Genomic DNA, 22,817 nt, shown 5'->3' with positions numbered 1-22,817 from the left:
AAGGCAAGCTTAACTCCACAGGAGGGGGTTGGGGCTAGTGTTAGGCCTGAAGGGGCAGCGGGAGACAGGCGGTGGGTGGGGCAGAGTGGTCACAGGGAAATTTTCCAGAAGGAACCAGAGCAAATGCTCAGAAAAATGAAAGAGCATGACTGGAAACCTAAGTGGTGTGCTGTTGTTAGAGACTCCAAAGCGACCGCTGCTGGTGGGATGCCCACCGTGAACGGCCATGAAAAGTCCACTTGGCTTGGGCTTGTAGGTAACAGGAACTGTGGGTATAGGTCATGAGCGGAGGTTGGACAGCTGACCCAGGCAAGGGATGACCCAGGCATAAATGGTGAGTTGTAGTCGTTGTAATTGTGGAGATGCATCCTATGGACAGGTGAGCCTCCAGAAGGCCACCTCCACACTGGCCACAGAATGAGCTCCTTTTGGGCACCTAGCCTGGTGCTGTGGAGAGAAGGAGGGTGGATATGATATGGTCCAGCCCTCGAGGGAGTCCTCGCTGATGGGGTGAAAACATCATCTTCCAAACCCTCCCCTGGTTATAGATGCTGCTGAGTGAGCGACGTGTGTTCCCTGGGGTGACGTAGCAGAGGCAGGGATGGGTCCTGCCTTGGGAAGGGGAGAGAGGCTTTTGGAAGGTTTGGACTCAGCCTGGAGGTGGGAGTCCACTGGGCAGAGGAATCAAAGGGGCTTTGTGAAGATAGGCGAGCCTGTGGGTGAGGAGTGAGGGACAGGCTGCCATGCGTTTCAGAACCGGGGTGGTTTCAGGGCGCTGTGTTGAGGGGAAGATGCAGTGAGGCAAGCAGTGGGGCTCATATGGGAGGGGTGGACTAAGGACAGAGTGAAGGACGTTGTGTTGCAGGCTGAGGCCCGTAAGTGCCCAGTGAATACTCATTAATCCCCAATCCATCAGAAACGGTCCTGCCTGAGATGCTGTTGGATCCATTCATGTTCGGACTTTTTCCACAAGGGAAAGTCAAAATGGCCCCAGGAAGAGCCCAAAACCAGCCTTGAGCGAGAAGTCATCCCAATTACTTACGCAAAGCCAGTGGTCGTCTCCAGCAAGTGCAGGGGAGGGCTCTCTAATTGAATACCAGCGCTCTGTCCTTATATCATCAGTGTAGCAAGCACTGGGTAGATTAATACACTGTCCCAAAACAACCCAACTGTGATAATTGGACAGGACACACTTAATATGAAGCACTGAATAGAAAAGTTTCTTTTCATTTTGAGCAAAGCCATCCTAACCATCAGAAGCCTAGGGAATACCTCCCTGGCATAATTAGCCGGTCCTGAAGTCTGGTTGAATGCAAATGCTCTTCCTTGTGACCAGGGCGGCCGGGGGCTCTATGATGAGGCATGATCTTGTCAGCTTAACGAGGCCCATTAATAATCCACTGGCGTTTCTATTTTCAAAATTGTCTTCTGTGTCTAATGGTATTGAGGAGTCAGGCGAAAATCACTTGGTGCCCTCTAAATGGGATTCTAAATCTTCTCTCCTAGGAGATTACACGTGCTGTGACTTGGTTGTAAAAATAAAGGAATGTAAGAAGAGTGAGGACGCCACCACGCCTGAGCCCGCCACAGCAGCACCCTCGCCAGCACCCCCTGAGACAGCAGGGAGCCCTGGCCTGTCCGAAGACTGTTCTGAGCCTCAGCAAATGCCTACAAGATCCTTGACCTTGCAAGTAAGGCCTTCTGTGTGTCGTGGCTTGATTCCTGCCAAAGGGAGAGGTTTCCTAGGGAGTCCGTGAGCACACACTCCCTCACTTCCACCTCTGAGGCTGGAAACCTGATTTCACTTCATAGCAGCTATGTGACTGGGCAGGTCCCCTAAGCTTTCTGGGCTACTCTGTCACTGTTTGAATAATGGAGACAATGACACTGACTCCTCCAGGTTAGAATGAAGATCAAATACTATCAGTAGTGACAGTGACAGCGGCAGTGATGGATGCTCCAGCCTTCCACAGGTCACTTCCTAGGCATCAGTGCCTCCAATCCATGTAAGACTCCCAGGAGGTAGGAGCCTGTAGGAGCTCCAGATCTCAGTGTCTTCAGATGAGGACACTGAGCCTTTGAGAGGTGAAGTTGCCCAAGGTCACATGGTCGTGAATGGAAGGATAGGAAAGTTTTACTTTGGCATCTTTTCCCAATTGCTTTATAAAATGTAGTATGCACACATTTTATAAAGTTTAAAAATACAGAGAAATAAAATTAGGAGGGCAAACAACCTCAGAGAAAGTCTCTGCTAACTGTATTGCACAGCTAGCCACACCTTCTTGGAAGGCACTTAATACGTTTGCAAACCTCCCTGCAGTTGCAGGTGTGGAGATGGCTCCACTGGCTGGCTCCTGTACCCAGGGGGCCTTGGTGGGACCTGGGTGAGGCATTCATGCTGCCCTCAAAGTCTCCAAGGACATTCTTGGTGGGGTGGGCAGCCGAGGCAGAAGCTACACGTAAGCCACCAGTCTGTTCCTAAGGGTTATCTCTTTAGGCATGGAACTCTCTTGAAGCTTCAGCACATCCAGTGACTTATACCTTGTGGTTCTCTGCTCCTGGTGGCTGGCATCATGTGGGGAGCTGGCTGAGAAGACTTCTTCCCTAGCATAGCTGCCAGGGACACATATGTGACACAGACTGAGCCCACACTTCTTCCCCCTGGGCACGCTGAACTCTCAGAGGAAGAGGAAGGGGGCAGTGGAACATTTTGGTCGTGGCAGCACGCCCAGCGAGCCTTTGCTGAGCGTATACATGCAGGACTCCTACTATGTGAGTGATGCATTGTTAATGAGACATGGCCCATGACTTCCTGGAGCTCACAGCCTAGCACCGAGGTAAATGTGTGACTCACTGTTGCTCAGGCCCATCGGAGAAGCACCATGCTCTGACTCAACAGGACATTTCAACAGGGATTCCTGGGGTAGATGGAACTTGAACCAATGGCTATGGGTGGTACTTCAGGCCGGGGACAACTTGAGCAGAGACACTCAGGAATAGTAAGTTAAGACCATAAAAAGCAGTGCAGGAAAAGAATGGGGTTCCCACGGATGGGTTGTTACCATGTGATCTACCAAACTACCATAAGCCTCAGTTTTTGCATCTGTCAAATGGAAAGAAATATGCCCGCCTTCGTGAACAGCTGTGGGACTCCACGAGGTGATGAATACACGTTGAGCACCTAGCCCAGTGTCTGGGACACAGCGGAATGGCAGTTAGTCTTGTTCAGGAGACCTGTGTGGGTGGCTTGGTGCATGGAGGTGGGAGTGGAGACACAGGGACCTCTGACATGGTTTGTGGAGCTCACAGAAACTTCTGCATAGGCAAAGGCTTCCTCCCAACTCTTTCTACCCAGGAGGAGGAGCTGTTTCCTTTTGCCGCAGTTGTGGTGCCTCCTGAAAGGGCGTGTTTTTCACACTGAGTGAATGATCTGTGTCTGTGCTTCTTGGGGCTTCCAAGTGCAACAGAAGCAAGTGACTCAGCACCTCCGTTCCCTCCACACCCATGTCTCTTTGGAATACAGAATGTAGGGCTCTTGGATTGTCTTTTGGGAACAAATGACTCAGCAGGATAGAAAGAGGAACGGGCAGACGTTGCCTCTGCACTCCCGGCTTTGATGCCAGTTGCCGGTCAATCCTGCTGCAGCAGGGGTCTCAGCGCTGGCCAGGCCTGACCCCCAAGACCTGTGTTGTCAACATGCCTGTTACCCTCTTTACACAAGGATGTAGAAGAAAATTGTGACGTACTTTTGCACCGTGGCTTTTGGTCTCGGAATGTCATGCTTGCCATCAGCTTCTTGGCCACATCAGACAGATGTGTTGCCTTTGTGTGTCACTGCTCTTAAAAATGACATATTTTCTTTTCCTTGCATAGGAAGCACTGGAAGTTCGTAAGCCTCAGTTCATTTCTCGCTCACAAGAACGGCTGAAAAAGCTCGAACACATGGTCCAGCAGAGGAAAGCCCAGCGGAAGGAGGACCTGAGGCAGAAGCAGAGCGTCCTTCCCATCCGCACCAGCAAGAAGCAGTTCACGGTTCCCCATCCTCTGAGTGGTAAGCTGCAGGTGGCTTGTGGAGACTGGAAAAGACCGGGGCGGGGGGTTCCTGGAGCTGGAGGCTTCACTCAGGAGTGATGGTTCCAAGTGATGCCACTGACATATGCAGAACCTATTATGGCTCCAAGTGGCTGACCCTCAGCATCATAAAGCCTGTTCTTGGAGCCAGCCCATTTTGAGAGATCACATATGGGCATTGAGCTCAGCAGAAACAACTTGGGACACCAATTTACCATTACAGCTGGGACAGAAGCCACACCACTATAGCAGCCAGGGTAGCAAGTTCAAATTCTTGGCTCCTAATAGATATTTGCAAGAGATCCCCTTTGCCCTTTATAGATTGCAAAACAGATCTCGGGGTGAGAGGTTGACTCCAGCTTGTCTACATCAACATTCGTCATCTTGAAACCCCTTTCCTGCTGTGAGCTCAGAGGATGCATGGCCAGCTTCCCAGCACTGTGAGGCCAGTGTCACACTGACCCTGTGAGGGAGGGCACTTCCTTACTCACTGGAGAGGGAGTTATTAGGAACCTTCTTTGGGTGCCATGCTGGGAGCAAGACTGACCTCAGTCCCTACTTCATGGAGCTTATAAACAGACTATTAAACTAGCAAGAATAACAAAAAGAAATGAGGGTAAGGATGGGGGACATCAGAGCACATACTTAGTGACTGCCAACCCAAATCTTAAAATCTGGAGGCCTGGAGAAACCCCAGTTTTATTCCTTTGGATAGAGGAATGAGATCTTTCTTCCTAGGAAAATGTTTTGGCCCCTAGGAGGTGAAATCATGAGTATAACTCAGAATAAAAGTCTTTTGGGGAAATAACCGTATTCAATAAAGTGCAGCTTAGCAAACATTACCAAGATCTCATTCCGGGTGCCTGGGGGACTGAGGAAAAGGGTGTTGTAATAGAATTCCTGTGAACCTCCCCAGTCTATGGGCAGACTAAGTCTCCTTCCCTCCACCAGAACTCTGCTGGTGGAGCTGTCTAAAGACCTCGGGGAGGAATGAATTTGAATGCATCCTTCCCTGTGGCTAAATATTTGCCAAGACACCTGCTGCTCCCTCCGCATGACAATTTCTAGTATACTAACAAAAGGGGGTATGCAAAGAGCTCCCCATGGGAAAATGTGTCTCTAACCAGTGCTGTAAGTCTGTTGGCAGATATAGGTTCAATGGGGATACAGTTTCCAGGAGGCTGTTTCGTCTCTGGCCCAATAAAGAGAAAACTGGGTTCAGGCACAGACTTCTCAAGTTGCTGTGAGAATCAAAGCCAGCACCAGGAGACCTCTGGGGCCTTCAGTGCCTACACTGGCCCTGGGCAGTGTTGGGTGTTGGTGCCCAGGCTGTGTGGGCCACTCAGCCTCGATAGTTCTGAAGATGCTACTTGAGAGCATGGTTAGGCTACCAAATTTGTGGTTAGCAAATATAGAATGACGCCACTTTAGAGCTCAAGACTCACGTACACACACAGAATGGCGCTGAGGGCTTCCTTTTCAGTCAGGTCCCTTCACTTTGTGTGGGAAGAAACAGAGACCCAGAGACCTTAGGGAACCTGTTTAGTGTGGTGCTGTGCTGGGCTTCTCTTCTCCTGGGCCAGCACCTCCCGGCTGTGCCATTCTACCGGCCACAAGTGGTCTGGGACACCACCATCCCAAGTGCCAGAGGCAATGTGGCCTTGGCCATCTGTACTGGTTTCCTAGGGCTGCTGTGAGAAATCACCAAACACAGGGCTTAAAAGAACAGGACCTGGCAGGGCCCAGTGGCTCAAGCCTGTAATCCCAGCAGTTTGGGAGGCCGAGGTGGGTGGATCCCTTGAGCCCAGGAGTTCAAGACCAGCCTGGCAACATGGAGAAACCCTGTCTCTACAAAACGTACAAAAATTGGCCAGGCATGAAGGTGCATGCCTATAGTCCCAGCTACTTGGGAGGCTGAGGTGCGAGGATCACCTGAGCCTGGCTAGGTCATGGCTGCAGTGAGCCGTGATCGTACCACTTCACTCCAGCCTGGGCAACAGAGCACAAGACCCTGTCTCAGAAAAAGCAAAATACAAAAAAAACAAACAAACAAAAAACAAGCCCAGAAACATTTTCTTGCAATTCTGGAGGCCAGAAGTCAAAATCGAGGTTTCTACAGGGTTGGTTACTTTCTAGAGGCTCAGTGGGCAATGCTGTGTCCAGCCTCCCTCTCTGCTCCTGGTGGCTTCCTGCAGTCCTCAGTGTTCCTTGGTTTGTAGATACAGCACTACGGTCTCTGCCTCTGTCTCTACATGGCCGTCTTCCCTGCATCTGTGTCTCTATGTTCAAATTTCCTTTCCTCATAAAGATGACAGTCATTGGATTAGGGTTACCCTCATCCAGTCAGACCTCCTTTTAACTTGATTACCTCTGCAAAGACCCTATTTCTAAAGAAGTCACATTCAGAGTTATGGGGGATTAGGACTTAAACATATCTTTTTGTTGGGGAGACACCATTGTACTCATTATATCATCCAACTGGTGTTTGCCCAAAACAAATATCCTTACAAGTTCACATTCCTTTAAATGAAAATCTTAAAATTGTATATAATAAAAGGTAACCAGGCTCAGTTCAGAATGTTAACTAACTGAATACCTTTTACTCCCCAAATTCCAAGACAGTCCTGGCAACCAGCATGCTCTCAAAGTGGGACTTGGCCAACATGGGTTTTATGGCCACCCTGACCATCCCTGTGGTATTTATGTGTTGATGAGAGCTTTACTTTTGGGTTTGTTTGTGTTAGGTCAGTGAAATCAGACAACCTCTGAAACCAGAGCCTCATACAAGCTTGGGCAAGTGAGAAGAAATGTTTAAGGCCCTATTAAACAAGTCTGCAGTACACATCTTGTCTTCAGCCTGTCTGCTGGCAAGATGATAAAAGTAAAATGCAGATGTTTTTCTTACATGCTAAATTAGTTAATAAATCATATGCGTGAACGAGCTCTGGCTACAGCGTCAAGGCATCTGCTAAAAAGAAGACTCCTATTTGCTTTTGGTGCTGGGGTAGCTGCCTCTGATCGGGGCTTGTCAAGCAGTCTTGGCTCAGGAGCAGAACCTGAAAGGTTCAGGTGGGAGGAGCCTCGGCAGCTGACAATGCCAGAGAAGCCAGTCCCTGGACTTGCAGGGGATGACTATGGTGAGAACCAGGGAACCAGCTGAACTTTATGGTAGCTAGTGAATTCTGAGCACCTTTGAGGCCAGGGGAAGAGTGCTGCATGTGGGTGAGTGTTAATTAGGGTTAGGGCTCCTTGTTTGGAGGCAGGAAAATTTTCATGAACAACTGAGGACTCTAGAGGGACCAGGAAGTAGCACTGTCAAGGTCCTAGCTACAGTCCGTAGCCTGTCTTGACTATCTTGTCACCTGTAGTTTGAACTCTCGAAGCCAATAAATACGATGGATAAGTCTCTCTCCTCACCTGGGAGCTACCTGGGCCACCTTCCCATGGCTCTAGCAGTGACAGAAGGAACTTCTTTGTCCATCTCTTCAGCATACCTTGTTTGAGAACCCACACAGTGCTAGGCACAGTCCCTAGTCTGCCCACCTTGTGGGGAAGCAGGCGGGTGAAGAGGCAATGCTCATAGGATTCTCACAGTGCCATGAAAGGGGTTTTCTGAGGTTGTTGTGGAATCTCATAGATGGTAGCCTTGCTCCCACCCTGGGGAGGAAGGTTCCCGACGTGGGGGAGAACCATGCCAATGGGGCAGGGTGGGTGAAGAGGGGAATACACAGTGAAGAAAGGAGGCTGGGGATACGCAGTTTAGCTATGATTGGATGGTAAAATGGGGATGGGCGGGGAGGTGAAGGGGCCAAAGAGGAGCCCAAGGAAAGATGAACTGTAGATGTGGCTAAGTGTAACCTTATTCTGAGGTCAAAAGCAGGGCTGGGAACTAGTAGTGTAGCTTCAGGTATGACATGATGAGGGTGGGGCTTGGGCAGGGCAGTGGGATGAGGAAGGTGGTGGATGCCAGGGGTTCTCAGGTAGAGGGATCAGTGGAAGGTGGTGATTGTGAGATGTGGAGGACGGAGGCTGACACCCACGGACGCCAAGGGAAGGTGGCAGGAGAGCTGGCCTTTGCTTTCAAGTCTCTGACATTAGGAACATTCCAACCCAAGGGCCTCTCTCCTCCCCAAGTCAGGGCTCTACCTGTGCAATTCACCAGAGTTGCCTGGGAGTGATAAGCAAGGCTTCCCCATCGTCACCACACAGCTCCTGGGGTCCCAAGTGGATTGGGTCGTGTTCAAAGGCTGGCCACAACCTGGGAATTAGTGTGTTCCAGAACTTGTCATTGCTCCGCCTTACAGGTGAATCCAGAGCAGGATAGGCTAAAAATAAGTGTGAAGCATCAGGCACAGCCCCTGCAGGTTATAGTGGGGACAGTGCCTGCAAGTATTAGGGGGTATAGTCCCCGCAGGTGGGAGGAGTACAGCCCCTGCAGGTAGGGGACACAGCCTCTGCAGGCAGTAGGGGGCACAGGCCCTGCAGGCAGTAGTGGGTATAGCATCTGCAGGTCATAGGGCGCACAGCCCCTGCAGGCAGTAGGGGTACGGCTCCTATAGACAGTAGGGGTAAACCATAGCTTACAGGCAGTACGGGGTTAGCCTGTGCATAGGGGCACAGCCTTTGCAGATTGTAGAAGGTACAGCGCTTGTAGGTAGTCAAGGTACAACCTCTGCAGGTCACAGAACAGAGTCCCTGCAAGTTGTAGAGGGTATAGCCCCTGCAGGCAATAGGGGGTTCAGCATTTGTAGGGGGTACAGGCCCTGAAGGCAGTAGGGGTACAACTCCTACAGGTCATAGGGGTACAGTCTTTGCAAGTCATAGGGCTACATCTCCTGCAAGTCATATGGGTACAGCCCCTGCGGGTCATAGGGGTATATCCCCTGCAGGTAGTAGGGGGCAGAGCCACTGCAGGCAGTAAGGATACAGTCCCTGTGTTCATAGGGGGTACCATATCTGCAGATTGCAGGTGCTCAGTCACTGGCAGTCTTCACTATGCCCTGTTGACACAATTGTGCCTGTATCCTGTGCCCACTGGAGCTCATCAAACTGGCCCTGGCTATCTCCTTCCAGGCTTGGGGCCCAGCTTCAGAGCCTCCCTGGATTCCATCCCTCACCCCAAAACCCAGACCCCTCTCAGCCTGACTCTGCCCACTCTCACCCTTGCCAGTTGGTCTCACTTCTTGTCCTTCCTTCACTCCCAAAACATTCATGATCAGGGTTCCCAAACCACCGGAGAGAAGCCTCTGTCGCTCCTCCTCTCTGTGCTATAAAATCCCGCCTAACCTTGCAAGCGCCTCTCAAGTCCAGCCTTTTTATTCAACCCTTACCCCCAGACCCTTTCCTGTGCTTCCTGTAATACCTGAGCTGGGCTCTGGCGGCTTTCATCTCTCAGCTGAGTGCTTTGCTATGAATTACTGTTGCTGCCTGTACTCACCGCAGTTAACTCAGCCTGAGAGTGCTCAAACTCAGCCCATATTGCCCCCTTCTATTCTCAGCTCATTTCCTCCTCTGAGGACATCTGTCAGGGTCCTCCTCCATGGCTCTCTCAGTTTGTCCCCTTAACTTTCGAATGTGTAAAAAACCCTTCAGGAACATCCCCTTCTTCCACAAAGCCTCCTGACTCCCATCCTGTCTTTCTGCCCTTCACTCCCTCTCCTCTCCTCTCACTCCCATTTGAACACTCTTGGCATCCTGGTATTCTTGCATCCCTCCAGATCACCTGCCTTCTTCCCTTCTTCACTTTGGCTTAAGGTTGTGTGGTTGCGTTGGAAAACCTTCTAGATTGTAAGAGCTGGTGGGCACACTCCACGCCAAATCGCTGCAAGAGGCCCTGCTGCATCTAACACAACAGACAGAATTCATCCGAATTGCATTATCCACACTTCCCAAGGTGAGCCAAGTCAGAGCCATTCAAATCATGCACCAGTAGAGGAACGGAATTCTCTGGAAGGCACGGCAGAATTCCTTCTCCAACAAATCTTCTTTCCCTGATGATTCTTGGTTGGAGCAAGTATTAAAATTAATTTGGACTCCTAGAGCATCTAGCCGAAGATACGACCCAGCAGATAGGAGACAGTGGTGGAAGGTATCTCAGTAATAAAGATTTGCTCGCTGAGCACAGGCCACACCATCCTTCCTATTGCCTGGTCTGATCTCAAGGCTCTCATTCTCCATTAGGCCTTTAAATAAATATTTGGGGCTAGTTCTTCCGATATTACTCACAAGAGAATTTTTAAATGGGCTTATCAGATAAAAATAAATTTTTACTTTATCAGTTTACAAAGAAAACAGAAAGCATGAATTACTGAAAAGACTGTTTCCCCAATTCAAAGACATTCACTTGTACACTTTTATTATCGTCCTTCACAGACACTGTGAGGTTGTATGTTTTTATTAAGATGCTTGGGAAGAAAAGATCAATTTATGTCTATTGATTGGAAGTGGATTTAAAGGACAATTGTACTTATGGAAGTGGATTTAAAGGACAATTGTACTTACAATTAAAATAATGTAAGGTAAAAACACTGAGTTTCCGAATGATAAGGAAAATGACTTTATGAGGAGTTATATTTCCCAATTGCCTTGATTTTATTTTACAAGTGATTTCCCTTTATATTCCACAAAGCAGCTAAGTAATAAACCTTGCAGTGACACCATAGATATAAATCTACTTGGCAACTAGCATAAAGTTTATTAATAATCTACAAATCACCATATTTTATGGTTCTCTAAAAAATGCTGGGAAACCCTGGAATTGGAGCAAACGGTGAAGTTACACTATCAGACTTGTACTGGATGTAGCTGTTTTATGGTGAGGTTGTGATTCGAATCATTGTTAAAATTCCTTTAAATGAGCAGTTTAAACTTGTCATTAAAAAAACCACACGCCCACATTTTGTTTCAACTTTAAGATTTAATTGACAAGTAAAAGTTGTATGTATTTATGGTGAATGACATGACGTTTTGATATATATACATATTGTGAAATGATTAAATGAAGGTAACATATCCATCACCTTGCATACTTTTGGTGAGAACATTTAAGATCTATTAATACTACTCCCAGTAATTTTCACATATAAAAAAGCTTTATTATTAACTGTAGTCATCATGCTCTACAATAGGTATCCAGAATTTACTCCTGTTTAGTTGAAACTTTGTACCCTTTGACCAACATCTCCCAGATTCTCCCCTGCTAACGCCTAGTAACCAACATTCTGCTTCTATGAATTTGATATTTTTAGATTTCACATATAAGTAAGATCATACAGTATTTGTCTTTCTGTTCCTGGTTTATTTCACTTAGCATAATGTCCCCCAGGCTCATCTCTGGTGTTGCAGATGACAGGATTTCCCTCTTCTTTAATGCTGTATAGTATGCCATTGTGTGTGTATGTGTGTGTGTGTGTATATCAATAGACTATGAGAAATTGTGTACATATACACACATATACGTATATATATGTATATGTATATATTGTGTACATATATATGTATATATTGTGTACATATACACACATATATGTATATATACATATATATGTATATATACACATACATGTATATATACACATACATATATATGTGATATATATGTACACACATATGGAGAGATATATCTCTCTCTCTCTCTCAAAAGATCAATCAATAGGCATAAATTGATATTTTCTTCCCAAGCATCTTAAAAAAAAACAACACCTCACAGTGTCTGTGAAGGACAATAATTCACACACACACACATACACATACACTACATTTTCTTTATCCAAGAAAATGTTTCTTTGTTGACTTTCTGTCTTGATGACCTGTCTAATGCTGTCAGTGGAATATTGAAGTTCCCTACTATTATTGTGTTGCTGTCTATCTCATTTCTTAGGTCTATTAGTAATTGTTTTGTAAATTTGGGAGTTCCAGTGTTAGATGTATATATGTTTAGGATTGTGATATTTTCCTAAAATTGGATAAGGCCTTTTATCATCATGTAATATCCCTCTTTGTCTTTTTTAACTGCTGTTGCTTTAAAGTTTGTTTTGTCTGATGTAAGAATAGCTACTCCTGCTTGCTTTTGGTGTCCATTTGCATGAAATGCCTCTTTCTACCTCTTTACTTGAAGTTTATGTGAGTCTTATGTGTTAGGAGAGTTTCTTTAAGGCAGCAGATGGTTGGCTGGTGAATTCTTATCCATTCTATAGTTCTGTATCTTTTAAGTGCAGCATTTAGGCTATTTACATTTAATATTAGTATTGAGATGGGAGGTACCATTTTATTCATCATGCTGTTTTTTGCCTATGTACCTTGCTTTTTGTTTTTTTTGTTTTTGCTTTTTAAATTGTATTTTTGTTTTATAGATCCTGTGAGATTTATGCTTTAAAGAGGTTCTGTTTTGATGTGTTTCCAGGATTTGTTTCATGATTTAGAGCTCCTTTTAGAGTTCTTGTAGTGGTGGCTTGGTAGTGGCAAATTCATATGTAATGCTTAGTTTCACTGGATACAAAATTCTTGGCTGATAATTGTTTTATTTGAGGAGGCTAAAGAGAGGGCCCCAATCCCTTCTAGGCTGTAGGGTTTCTGCTGAGAAATCTGCTATTAATCTGATAAATTTCCCTTTATAGGTTACCTGGTGCCTTTGTCTTAGAGCTCTTAAGATTCTTTCCTTCATCTTAACTTCAGATAACCTGATGACAATGTGCCTAGGCTATGATCTTTTTGAGATGAATTTCCCAGGAGTTCTTTGTGCTTCTTGCACTTGGATGTCTAGGCCTCTAGCAAGGCCAGGGAAGTTTTCCTCGATTATTCCCCCAATATGTTTTCCAAACTTTTAGATTTCTCTTCTTCCTCAGGAATGCTGATTATTCTTAGTTTTAGTCATTTAACATAATCCCAGACTTCTTGGAGGCTTTGTTTATATTTTTTTATTCTTATTTTTTTGTCTTTGTTGGGTTGGGTTAATTCAATGACCTTGTCTCCAAGCTCTGAATTTCTTTTTTCTACTTGTTCAATTCTATTGCTGAGACTTTCAGAGCATTTTGCATTTCTATAAGTGCGTTCACTGTTTCCTGGAGTGTTGATTGTTTTTCTTTATGCTGTGTATTTCCTTGAATATTTCTCCCTTCACTTCTTGTATCATTTTTTGGGTTTCCTTACATTGGGCTCCACCTTTCTCTGGTGCCTCCCTGATTAACCTAATAACTAACCTCCTGAATTCTTTTTCGGATAAATCAGGTATTTCTTCTTGTTTGGATCCATTGCTGGTGAGCTAGTGTGATTTTTGGGGGGTGTTAAAGAGCCTCATATGTTTTGTCATATTACCAGAGTTCCTTCTCATTTGGGTAGGCTCTGTCAGAGGGAAGGTCTAGGGCTGAAGTCTGTTGTTCAGATTTTTCTGTCCCACAGGGTGTTCCCTTGATGTAGCACTCTTCCCTTTTCCTATGGATGTGGCTTCCTGAGAACTGAGCTGCAGTGATTGTCTTCTCTCTTCTGGGTCCAACCACCCAGCCGGTCTACCAGGCTCTGGGCTGGTACTGGGGGTTGTCTGCACAGAGTCCTGTGATGTTAACCATATATGGATCTCTCAGCCATGGATACCAGCACCTGTTTCAGTGAAGGTGGCAGGGGAATGAAATGGACTCTGTGAGGGTTCTTAACTTTGGTGGTTTAATGCTCTATTTTTGTGCTGTTTGGCCTCCTGCTGGGAGGTGGCACTTTCTGGAGAGCATCAGCTGTGGTAGTATGGAGAGGAACCGGCAGTGGGCAGGGCCCTAGAACTCCCAAGAGTATGTGCCCTTTGTGTTCGACACCAGCATGGGTAGGGAAGGACCATCAGGTTGGGGCAGAGCTAGATGTGTCTGAGCTCTGGCTCTTCTTTGGCAGGTCTTGCTGTGGCTGCTGTGGGGGATAGGGGGTGAGGTTCCCAGGTCAATGGAGTTACTTACCTAGGAGGATTATGGCTCCCTCTGCTGAGTCATGCAGGTTGTCAGGGAAGTGGGGGAAAGCCGGCAGTCACAGGTCTCCCCCAGCTCCCACGCAATCCAAAGGGCTGGTTGCACTCCATAATAGCACCAAGTCTGTTTCCAGGCAGTAGGCAACCAGGGCTAAGAACGTGCCCCAAGCTACCTTTCTCCCTGCTGTGAAAGAAAAAGGCTTTAGTTCTTCCCCTACCTGTGGAGTCTGCATGCAAGATTCATACCCTCCCCTGAGTTCCGGCCAAGAGGCTTCTTGACTGGTTCAAATTGTTACAGAGTTCAGCTGGAGGTTTCCTTTGTCTTGTGGCATTTTCCCTGAACCTCTGGCTGCCCTCCCAAAGGATTCCTGTGATGCCTGGCAGGAATGGCCTGCTTGGGGACTCAGAGAGCTCCGAGGGCCTTTCCTGCTGCTTCCTCTACCCCTGTATTTTGCTCGGCCCTTCTTAAACTTCTGTAATGCAAAAGTGAGCTCTTTTGATGCTGTTCTATAAATCCCATAAGCTTTCTTCATTCATTTTCGTTCTTTTTTCTTTGACCAGATATTTTTGAATAACCTATCTTTGAATTCACAGGCTCTTTCTTCTGCTTAATTTGTCTGTTAATGCCTTTTATTGCCTTTTTAAATTTCATTCATTATATCCTTCAGTTTCAGAATTTCTATCTGGTTCTTTTTAATTATTGCAATCTCTCTGTTAAACTTCTCATTTTATTCATGTATTGTTTTCCTGATGTCATTTTTTTTTTCTGTGTTCTCTTATAGTTGGATGAGATTCCTTAAAACAGTTATTTTGAATTCTTTGTCAGATGATGCATAGAATTCCATTTCTTTGGGGTCAGTTACTGGACAATTATCACATTATTTTGTTGGCATTATGCTTGCTTGTTGTTGTTTTTCTGTTTCTTTTTGCCTTGCAATGATGTCTGCACATTTGATGGAGCAGTCACCTCTTCTAGGTTTTAAGTACTGGTTTCATTGGGGGAAAAAAAGTCATCCTTTTCAGGTGAGTGCAAGAACACTGGGTGGAGTGTGGCAGTTCTAGCTCTAGTGAGGGTGCAGTGGCATAGCTGTCAGCTGAGGTTAACAATTGCCAATATTGCAGATGTCTTCAGTGGCCAAGGCTGTGGTTGTCTACAGCAGCAGCAAGGGTTCTTAGGGCCTTCAATGGCAAAGGCTGCTGGGATCCTCCTGATAGCTTTTTCTACCACCAGGAATGTCATGGCCAAGGGGATTTCTCTTGAACTGGGTCTGGCTGTTAGGTGCACTCATGGTGATGTTGACACTGGTGTATGATGTATGGTACCAATGGAGTGGCCATGAAACCAGGGTCTGGGGCATGGGTACATATGGAGGGAACACAACTCCAGGGTCTGGGGCAGCAGTTGTATAGGTTCTCAGGCACTGGCACCCCCAATGCCATGTTGGTAATGGCACACACACATACTTTTAAGAGATGCCATGTGGCCTGATTGTGTATACCAGATATACACACACATACATCATACATATACACATGTATACATATACACACAGAGATTAAATTCTATGTAACAGGTACAAATAATTTTGAAAACTGAGAACTAGTTATAGCTGTTATATCCTATAGTTGATCTCATTTTTCTTCTCGGTTTCCTCTAGCCAAATACTAACCACAATGCATTCCAAAGGAGAAAAGGATCCTTCAGATTCCTTTGAAAAATATGTTATTTGTTGTATACTGTATTATTTTAGAAGTGTGTAGTGCTCAGTGTATGTTAAAAGCATTGATAAATCCTACAGAAAAAAAGTGTTTTTTATGCTTAAATTTGTTTAATCCTATTTTTCCTAAATTATTTTTTGGACCTTGAAATGTTTTTATCTAATTCTTGATAGTCTGCTTTGGAAACATTACTTTAGGAATCTACAATGCTTTGCCAATGAAACCCCCACTGGAGTTTCAATTTACCATTTTCCATAGAAATCTGGCACTGTGAGAAAGTGGTCTTACCCTCATTACCTGCATCCTTTATGTCGAGCAATTCCAGGAAGTGACGGCTGAGGGTCCTGGGGTTCCTCTGGGCAGTAGGGTTTGGTGCAGGTTTCCATCTGTGGCTAGCTTTGCCTCACTGGAAGCTCGCCTAACAATGCACCCTGCCTGGAGCTGTCTCTGTGTGTGTACCCCAGCATCTGTAACAATGCCACCATGCTGGTGCCCAGCACAAAGTCCTCTGGAAAAAGTGGAGTCAGTCACATTCCCATTAGAAAGTCTTCACAGATGTCACAATGTGAAATAACCACAGAAAACAAGATCAAGGGGGAAGTCTCATCCATACCAGTTATATGAGAGAATAGCTGCAAGAAGCAATAAACTGCCAGAGAACTAACTGCATAACAAGGGCACAGGCTGGCCTTCCATAGCATTGCCTTCACATGCAGCTACTTCAGACTATGGCTTCAGGGACCCTGCAGCTGGGGGCCTGTTTGTTGCCATGGTATGGAGAGGTTCTGTAAACATTCAGAGTAGGGTTCCCAGATTTATCTAACGAAAATACAGGATGCCCAGTTAAAATTGCATTTCACATAAATAATGAAGCTTTTTTAGTATAAGTGTGTCCCAAATATTGTATGTCCCATATTTATGCTAAAACATATTTGTTGTGGATCTGAAATGCAAATTTAACTGAGCAGTCTTTATTTTATCTGGCAATACTTCCTCAAAGCCTCCAAACCCATGTAGGGACTTGGCTTTTTTCCTTCTCACTCTTACTACATTCTACCAAGGTAACAGTGGTCCTCAAACCTAGGCAGGCTTCAGAATCACCCAGAAAACTGCTAAAGCCACAGACCACCGGCCTAGCCACGGAATTTCTGATTTCGATGACCTGATATAGGGACCGAGTATTTGCATTTGTAACAAAGCTCCAGGTGATGTTGATGCAGCTGGTTCAGGGACTGGAAGGTAACTGGAAGCCACCCAGATGTTGACATTTATGTGAAAATACAACCCCTCCTTTGAGAATTTCAACCTTATATCTTTTGTGGAGAATAAAAATCCCACAGATTCCATCAGTACTAAACTCTCAGGTCTCTTGTCTACTTACTTTGAGAATAGAGGTACTTTACCTACCCACAAAACCCCTGTAAAGAGGAGAGAAGACTAGCTTGAGTGGGTTGCTATAACGATGAATCAAAACATGAATTTGGGGGATAGGTGCCCAGTAGAGAAAGGAACGCCGGGGGAATGGTGGTCGTTGGCATTGCCATTAGCTTCTTCACGGTTAATAGAGTACCTTCATATGGACCACTCCCAGCACAGTGGCTCATACCTATAATTACCAGCATTTTGGAAGGCTGAAGTGGGAGGACAGCTGAGGCCAGGAATTTAAGACCATCCTGGGCAACAAAGTGAGACCCTATGTCTACAAAATACAAAACAAAAATAACAACAACAACAACAATAACAAAAACCCTGTTATTTAGGGGAGGCTGAAGTGGGAGGATCGCTTGAGCCTGGGAGGTCGAGGCTGCAGTAAGCCATGATTGTGCCACTGCACTCCACCCTGGGCAACAGAGTGAGACCCTGGCTCAAAAAAGAAAAGTTTTTAAAAAATGATTCTGCTCCCACAATGGGTGCAGAGGAACCAAATCTTAGCATAAGTAGCTTGTCCCAAAGTACATAGCAAAGCAAAGGCCTAAGGTGACCCCAAGTTTTTAGACTTATACATGAGAAAGCTTTATCAGTTTATGGAGGCCCAGGCAAGCCAAAGATATCATCACATATATGTCATAAAAGTATGATGTTTAATTTTCTAATGCTCATTTTTTTTTTTTTTTTTTTTTTTGTAAAAAGAAACTGAATTTCCTGTTGTGTTTAGTGAGGTCATTAAGAATTTGAATCACTGAATCCTAGGGACTGGGTGTAGTTGCCCATCTTTCAGCTGATTTCCTTTCAACTTCAACAGTGTGCTCATTGCAGAAAATAGTCTGTATCACTTTGTTAGCCACTGCTGAGCTCCCCTGGGAGGAAATGCATGTTTTGGGCAACTGACAGGAGTGCTCCACTGGGATTCATGTTGTAAGTTTCTGGTCTTGGGTAAGAATCTGGTTAGTTTGAGAGTCTCTGATCCTGTCAACATTGGGGCAAACTGAATTTGCACAGGTAGAGCTTGTTGTTCTGTGGGTCTTTGGCACCACGGGCAACCTGAATTAGGAGGTGATATGTACCAGCCTTCCTTAGCAGTTCCTGTAGCTTTTATGGGGAACCCTTTGTCTATTACTGGATCTCTTGTGGAGTAACCAGTCCATTAAAAAAATGTTAAGCACTGGATATCTTTTGGCCGTAGGAATGGAGTGCGAATGGGAAAAAGCAAGGATATTAGGGGCTGAGAAGAGACTTCCGTGTCCTCTAGGAGTTCATGTGCCACTTGCGGAGAGAGTTGGCCAGGCAGACAGCTGCAAACCACGTCTAGAATCATATAGGAGAAGACCCCTAGGGAGCCAGGAAGAGAAGGGGACTGAGGACAGTGCTCTTGGGTCCAAGAGGTAGAGCAACATGGCCTCAGGGAGTGCATCAAGATTCCATTTCTCTCCCAAAATGTTTTTAATAGACATGGTCGACTTGGGGGTCTGGGATCCTCCAGCTGGGGAAGCAAAGCTCTGGTCCTGGGCCTCATCTGCCATATTGCCTCAGGGGTCTCTCCTTGGAAGATCTGGGGAGGCTTGGGGCTGCCAGTGTTCATGGGAAGACGTTCTCTTCACCACCTCCCCACCAAGGGTGCAGACCCTTTATCAAATCCATCCAGTAGCTCCACAGCACCCTATCTTTCCATGGAAGCTCCAAGATGGGACCCCATTCTGAGCTCAAACTCAAGGGTAAGTCTCTGTGTGCAAGAGAATGATCTACCCTTCCTTTACCAGGAAGCCCTATACACCTTGCTTCTCAAACTGAGTATGCAGAAGGGAATCAATTTTTTTGGAGACTCTCTGGCTTATTTTTTATTTAATTTTATGTTCCTTCACCAGAAAGTTCTCAGAACCTATTGTCTTTCCAAATTGTTACATCAGCAGCTCTCTCACGTGTCTGGACAGTAATTGGCACATGGCATCACTTTCATACCATTACCAACCTCTGTGTGGCTTCCACTCACCTGACAGGGTTCGGAAACAAGCTGCCTGCCATGTGCACCTGTCGTTCAGCGGCAGGATTCCACAGAAGATTAGAAGTGATTTTAGAAACAGGATAATGTTTAGAAAATGAGAATCCAGCATAAGATTTTATCTCGAGAGCACTTCAGAGCCAAACCACCTATGAGTCGTTAACTCACCTTCATATGGTGTCACCTGTGCTGTTTAATTTCTGGAGGGCTAATTTGGTCCAAGATAGACCACTCTCCTATTGCCTACATCAAGAAAATTAGAGGGTCCACCATGGTGAGTCGAACAGAAATTATGTACAAATTTAAACCCTGAGAACCTTGTATTTAAACCCTGAGAACCATGATGGAATTACTCTAACGGCCAGCGGCAGAGACCCAGTGGCTTTGAAATTGCATGATGCACAGCCTTGTGATCTTAGAATTTACAGTTGTTAGGGGTTCCCTTAAACACACCTATTTCCATTCTTTTGTGAAGGTCCAATCTTTAATACGAGATTCAGGGAGGTAGAGACTTGACATCTATACTCCAGGCTGGCTTGTGGACTCCCTGCTGATTTCTCTCCAACAGCTTTCTCCTGGTTTTGGTGTTTCTAAGATAGGGGAAGCAAATGTCTAAAACATCCTTCAAAGTGCTCGGGCTGACTTCAGAAAACAGGCTTCTGGAGGGCATTGTCCTAATAAATCGTGTGAACTTGATTATCATTTAGATTACCTCTTCAGTAGGGAAAATGAAGTTTGCAACCAGAGCTGTAGATAAGGGCTCTGCAGGCAGGAAAAACAGCCCAGCCCCACAAACAACCAATCATGCTGGTGGCAGGGTGATCTTTGCTGCCTTCTGGTGACACCGTCAACTGTCTGAATACTGAGGCCACTTGTCCTTGTGTATGTGTGTGTGCCTGTGTGTGCACACAGGTGATATGAGGATTACAATAAACACCCACATGTGTTTATAGAGATTAATGGGATGTCTGGGCTTTGACCTTACCAGAGTAGTTCTCAGAAGCACCCAAATCTTGGTACCTGGTTGTGTGCTGACTTTGACACAGGCAAGGGCTTGAGGAAGTCTGGCCTTACCAAATTAAATTAGCAACAGACACTGTAGTTTGGATCCAATAATGAGGCAGATGCAAGACTTTTTGGGGAAAAAAGTATTTTCCAGAAATATAGAAATGGACAATTTACCTTAGTAATTTTATCGAGGGGAAAAACCCTCCTCTATTTGAATAATTCGAGGTAAACACAACTGCAGTCTCTTCCCTCCATATCAGTGAATTAGAACACATGAAACTTCAAGGAAAATCTGTAAGAGACCCATAAGCAGGCTGAAAATGGTTCTCACCTGCCACTGTAATTTTATACAGGCAGAATTTCCATTAAGAGTAATTTCATAGATAAGATTTTTCTGTTTTTTTTTGTTTTTTTCAAACGAAGCTCATGCAGGATGGGTTTCCATTCCATGAAGTGAAATCCCTGTGGGTCATGCTGTACATGTCCTGAAGGCAGTTGCGCCAGGCCGGGGAAGATGGCAGTGTGCAGGTAGCCATGGGAGTCTTCTGCCCTGCACAGGAAGAAACTGAGTTGTGGGACGAGGAGAGATGAATCAAGGATGACTTATCTCTTGCTGCAAGCAGGTCCATGTGGCCCTGGGCCATCATTTTACCCACCCGCACCCACCACAGGCTATTGGGGAACATCCCTCTCTACTTCATGACCTAGCTCAGCTGTCTCCTGTTATGGAGTCTTCCCAGATGCCCCTCTTCCCTGGTGGACCTGACCACTCCCTTCTGAGGTCTCCCCTCACCCTGTGCAGACTTTGCTCTTGGCATCTAAAGGCCTTATTTACCTCATTCTCATCCTGGGCTCGGAGCTCTTAGTTTTATTTATCTTTGTGTCCCTATCGCTTAGCACCCAGGAGATAAAAACTTAACAATGGTCAAATGAATGGGTTGCTTAAACCCAAAGCCTAGGAGTCACCCTTGATTCACCTCTCCTGGCCCCTACAACTCAGTTTCTAACTGTATAGGGTAGAAGAGTCCCATGGCTACCTGCACGCTGCCATCTTTCCCCACCTGGCTGCAATTGCCTGACCTGTCTCACTGCTGCCATTTTTGCATCTCTGCGGTCATCTTTTAGCAATAAAAATCAGATCTCATGTTTAAAACTCCACACAGCTCTGCATCTCTCTTACTCTGGAGGCAAACTCCTTAACAGGCTTGCAAAGCTCCTTAAATAGGTTTGCAAAGCCCAGCATGGGTGGTTTTCAATTCTAGGGCATATTGGAGTCATCTGGAGATTTGGTTGAGATTCCAATGCCAACACACAGGAATCTTTGCCAAATCCCCAGGAAGTTGTAAGGCATCACCTGGGTGGAGAACCAAAGTAATCTTAGCTCTCGCCTCTGCACACTCCCTCCCTGCACAGTCACAATGACCCACTTTCAGTTCCTGCTGCAGAAGCTCACTGTGCCCTTCTCCCAGATCCTCCCACAGTTGACTCTTGTGGTCATTCAGGTCTTGGTTTAAAGATCTCCTCCCCTGTAGGGACTTCTTGCCTCTCCAGTGCCCCTTTGATAAATGGTGGCATTTCATTTTCACCAGAGCATTTGCCGGATACTTTAGTTGGTTTGTGACTTGTCCAGCTTCTCCTGAAACAAATGAAATCCCATGAAGGGAGGATCTTATCTGTTATTTTTGTTTCTGAGCATCCCCTACCAACATAACTGCTCGTTAAATGTAGAAGGAAGGAGAAAGGCATATCTAAGAAATGAGTTTTGGATTGGTCTTGGGAAATGGAGGAGTGCTTGGTCAGGGCTCCCGAAACACAGTTTCTGCAACCACAAGCCACTTCCTCTCTCAACGTGCCCAAAGCTTCTCCAGTGAGTTGTGTTCCTTTCACTCAAGTGAGATTGGGAGCTGTTTGCAATGCGCTTGCCCTATTTCAAACCACTTCCCCACGTCTCTTTCCTCTAGGCTAGGAAAGACCCTGCTATTTATCAGATGAGCTTGGGAACCATTAGGAAAACTCCAAGTCAGCAGCAATCAACTTGCAAATACTTTCTGGGGGTGTGGGTTGAGGTCACCAGCAGGGGAAGCCCCCTTGGACACAGTCCTGCTTATTTTGCACCTAACATAGGCTGCTGGGCCCAGAATCAAAAGTTCTGCATGGCACAGCAGGCTGAGCCAAGTTGAGGAAACACAACACTGGAGGTGTCAGAGAGCTCACATTTGCTTTTGTTTCCTCTTGGGAATCAAACCAAAGCTTAATTGTGGTATCAGGTGTTCTAAAGAAACAAACTGAAAAAAAAAAAAAAAAATCTCGCTTTCCAGAGTAGACCACATACAGTTGAACCAAGATGATCAAAATCTTACAAATGGTATTTGTAATGTTTTTAATCTCCTCAGGACATGGTCTGTCTACCCTGGCCTCACCCTACTCTTGAGTAGCCCATGAGGATTGCTAAGCTGGACTTGAATCTAATTCTTTGTACAAGGTTTCTTTTCCCTAAGTAGAATAAGTGACTGTCAAGAGTCACATATTTGCTTGCCCAAGGGCCTGACTGACTGAAGCTGACATTTCCTTTTTTCTTGGAAATGCCATTGGGATGTTTCTGCGACCCTTGGCTCCGACCTGGTGCTGCCTGGAGCAGGG

The 22,817-nt window shown here is 45.8% G+C and overlaps 1 protein-coding gene across 7 annotated transcripts in view; it reads left to right on the top strand.

The window, feature by feature from the left end:
• The window catches only part of C9H10orf90 (chromosome 9 C10orf90 homolog), a 239,936-nt gene that overhangs the window by 208,983 nt on the left and 8,136 nt on the right, over positions 1 to 22,817 (top strand). For all 7 annotated transcript variants that reach the window (XM_074003071.1, XM_065521607.2, XM_074003070.1 and 4 more), the window contains 2 exons: positions 1,507 to 1,691; positions 3,874 to 4,051. In XM_074003071.1, coding sequence (XP_073859172.1) covers positions 1,507 to 1,691; positions 3,874 to 4,051 — 363 coding nt within the window. The remainder of the gene's footprint in view (positions 1 to 1,506; positions 1,692 to 3,873; positions 4,052 to 22,817) is intronic.

This window comes from Macaca fascicularis, chromosome 9, assembly GCF_037993035.2.
Source record: "Macaca fascicularis isolate 582-1 chromosome 9, T2T-MFA8v1.1".
NCBI lineage: Eukaryota > Metazoa > Chordata > Mammalia > Primates > Cercopithecidae > Macaca > Macaca fascicularis.
Note: the sequence above shows the minus strand (reverse complement) of the source record. Positions and strands in the feature narration are given on the sequence as shown.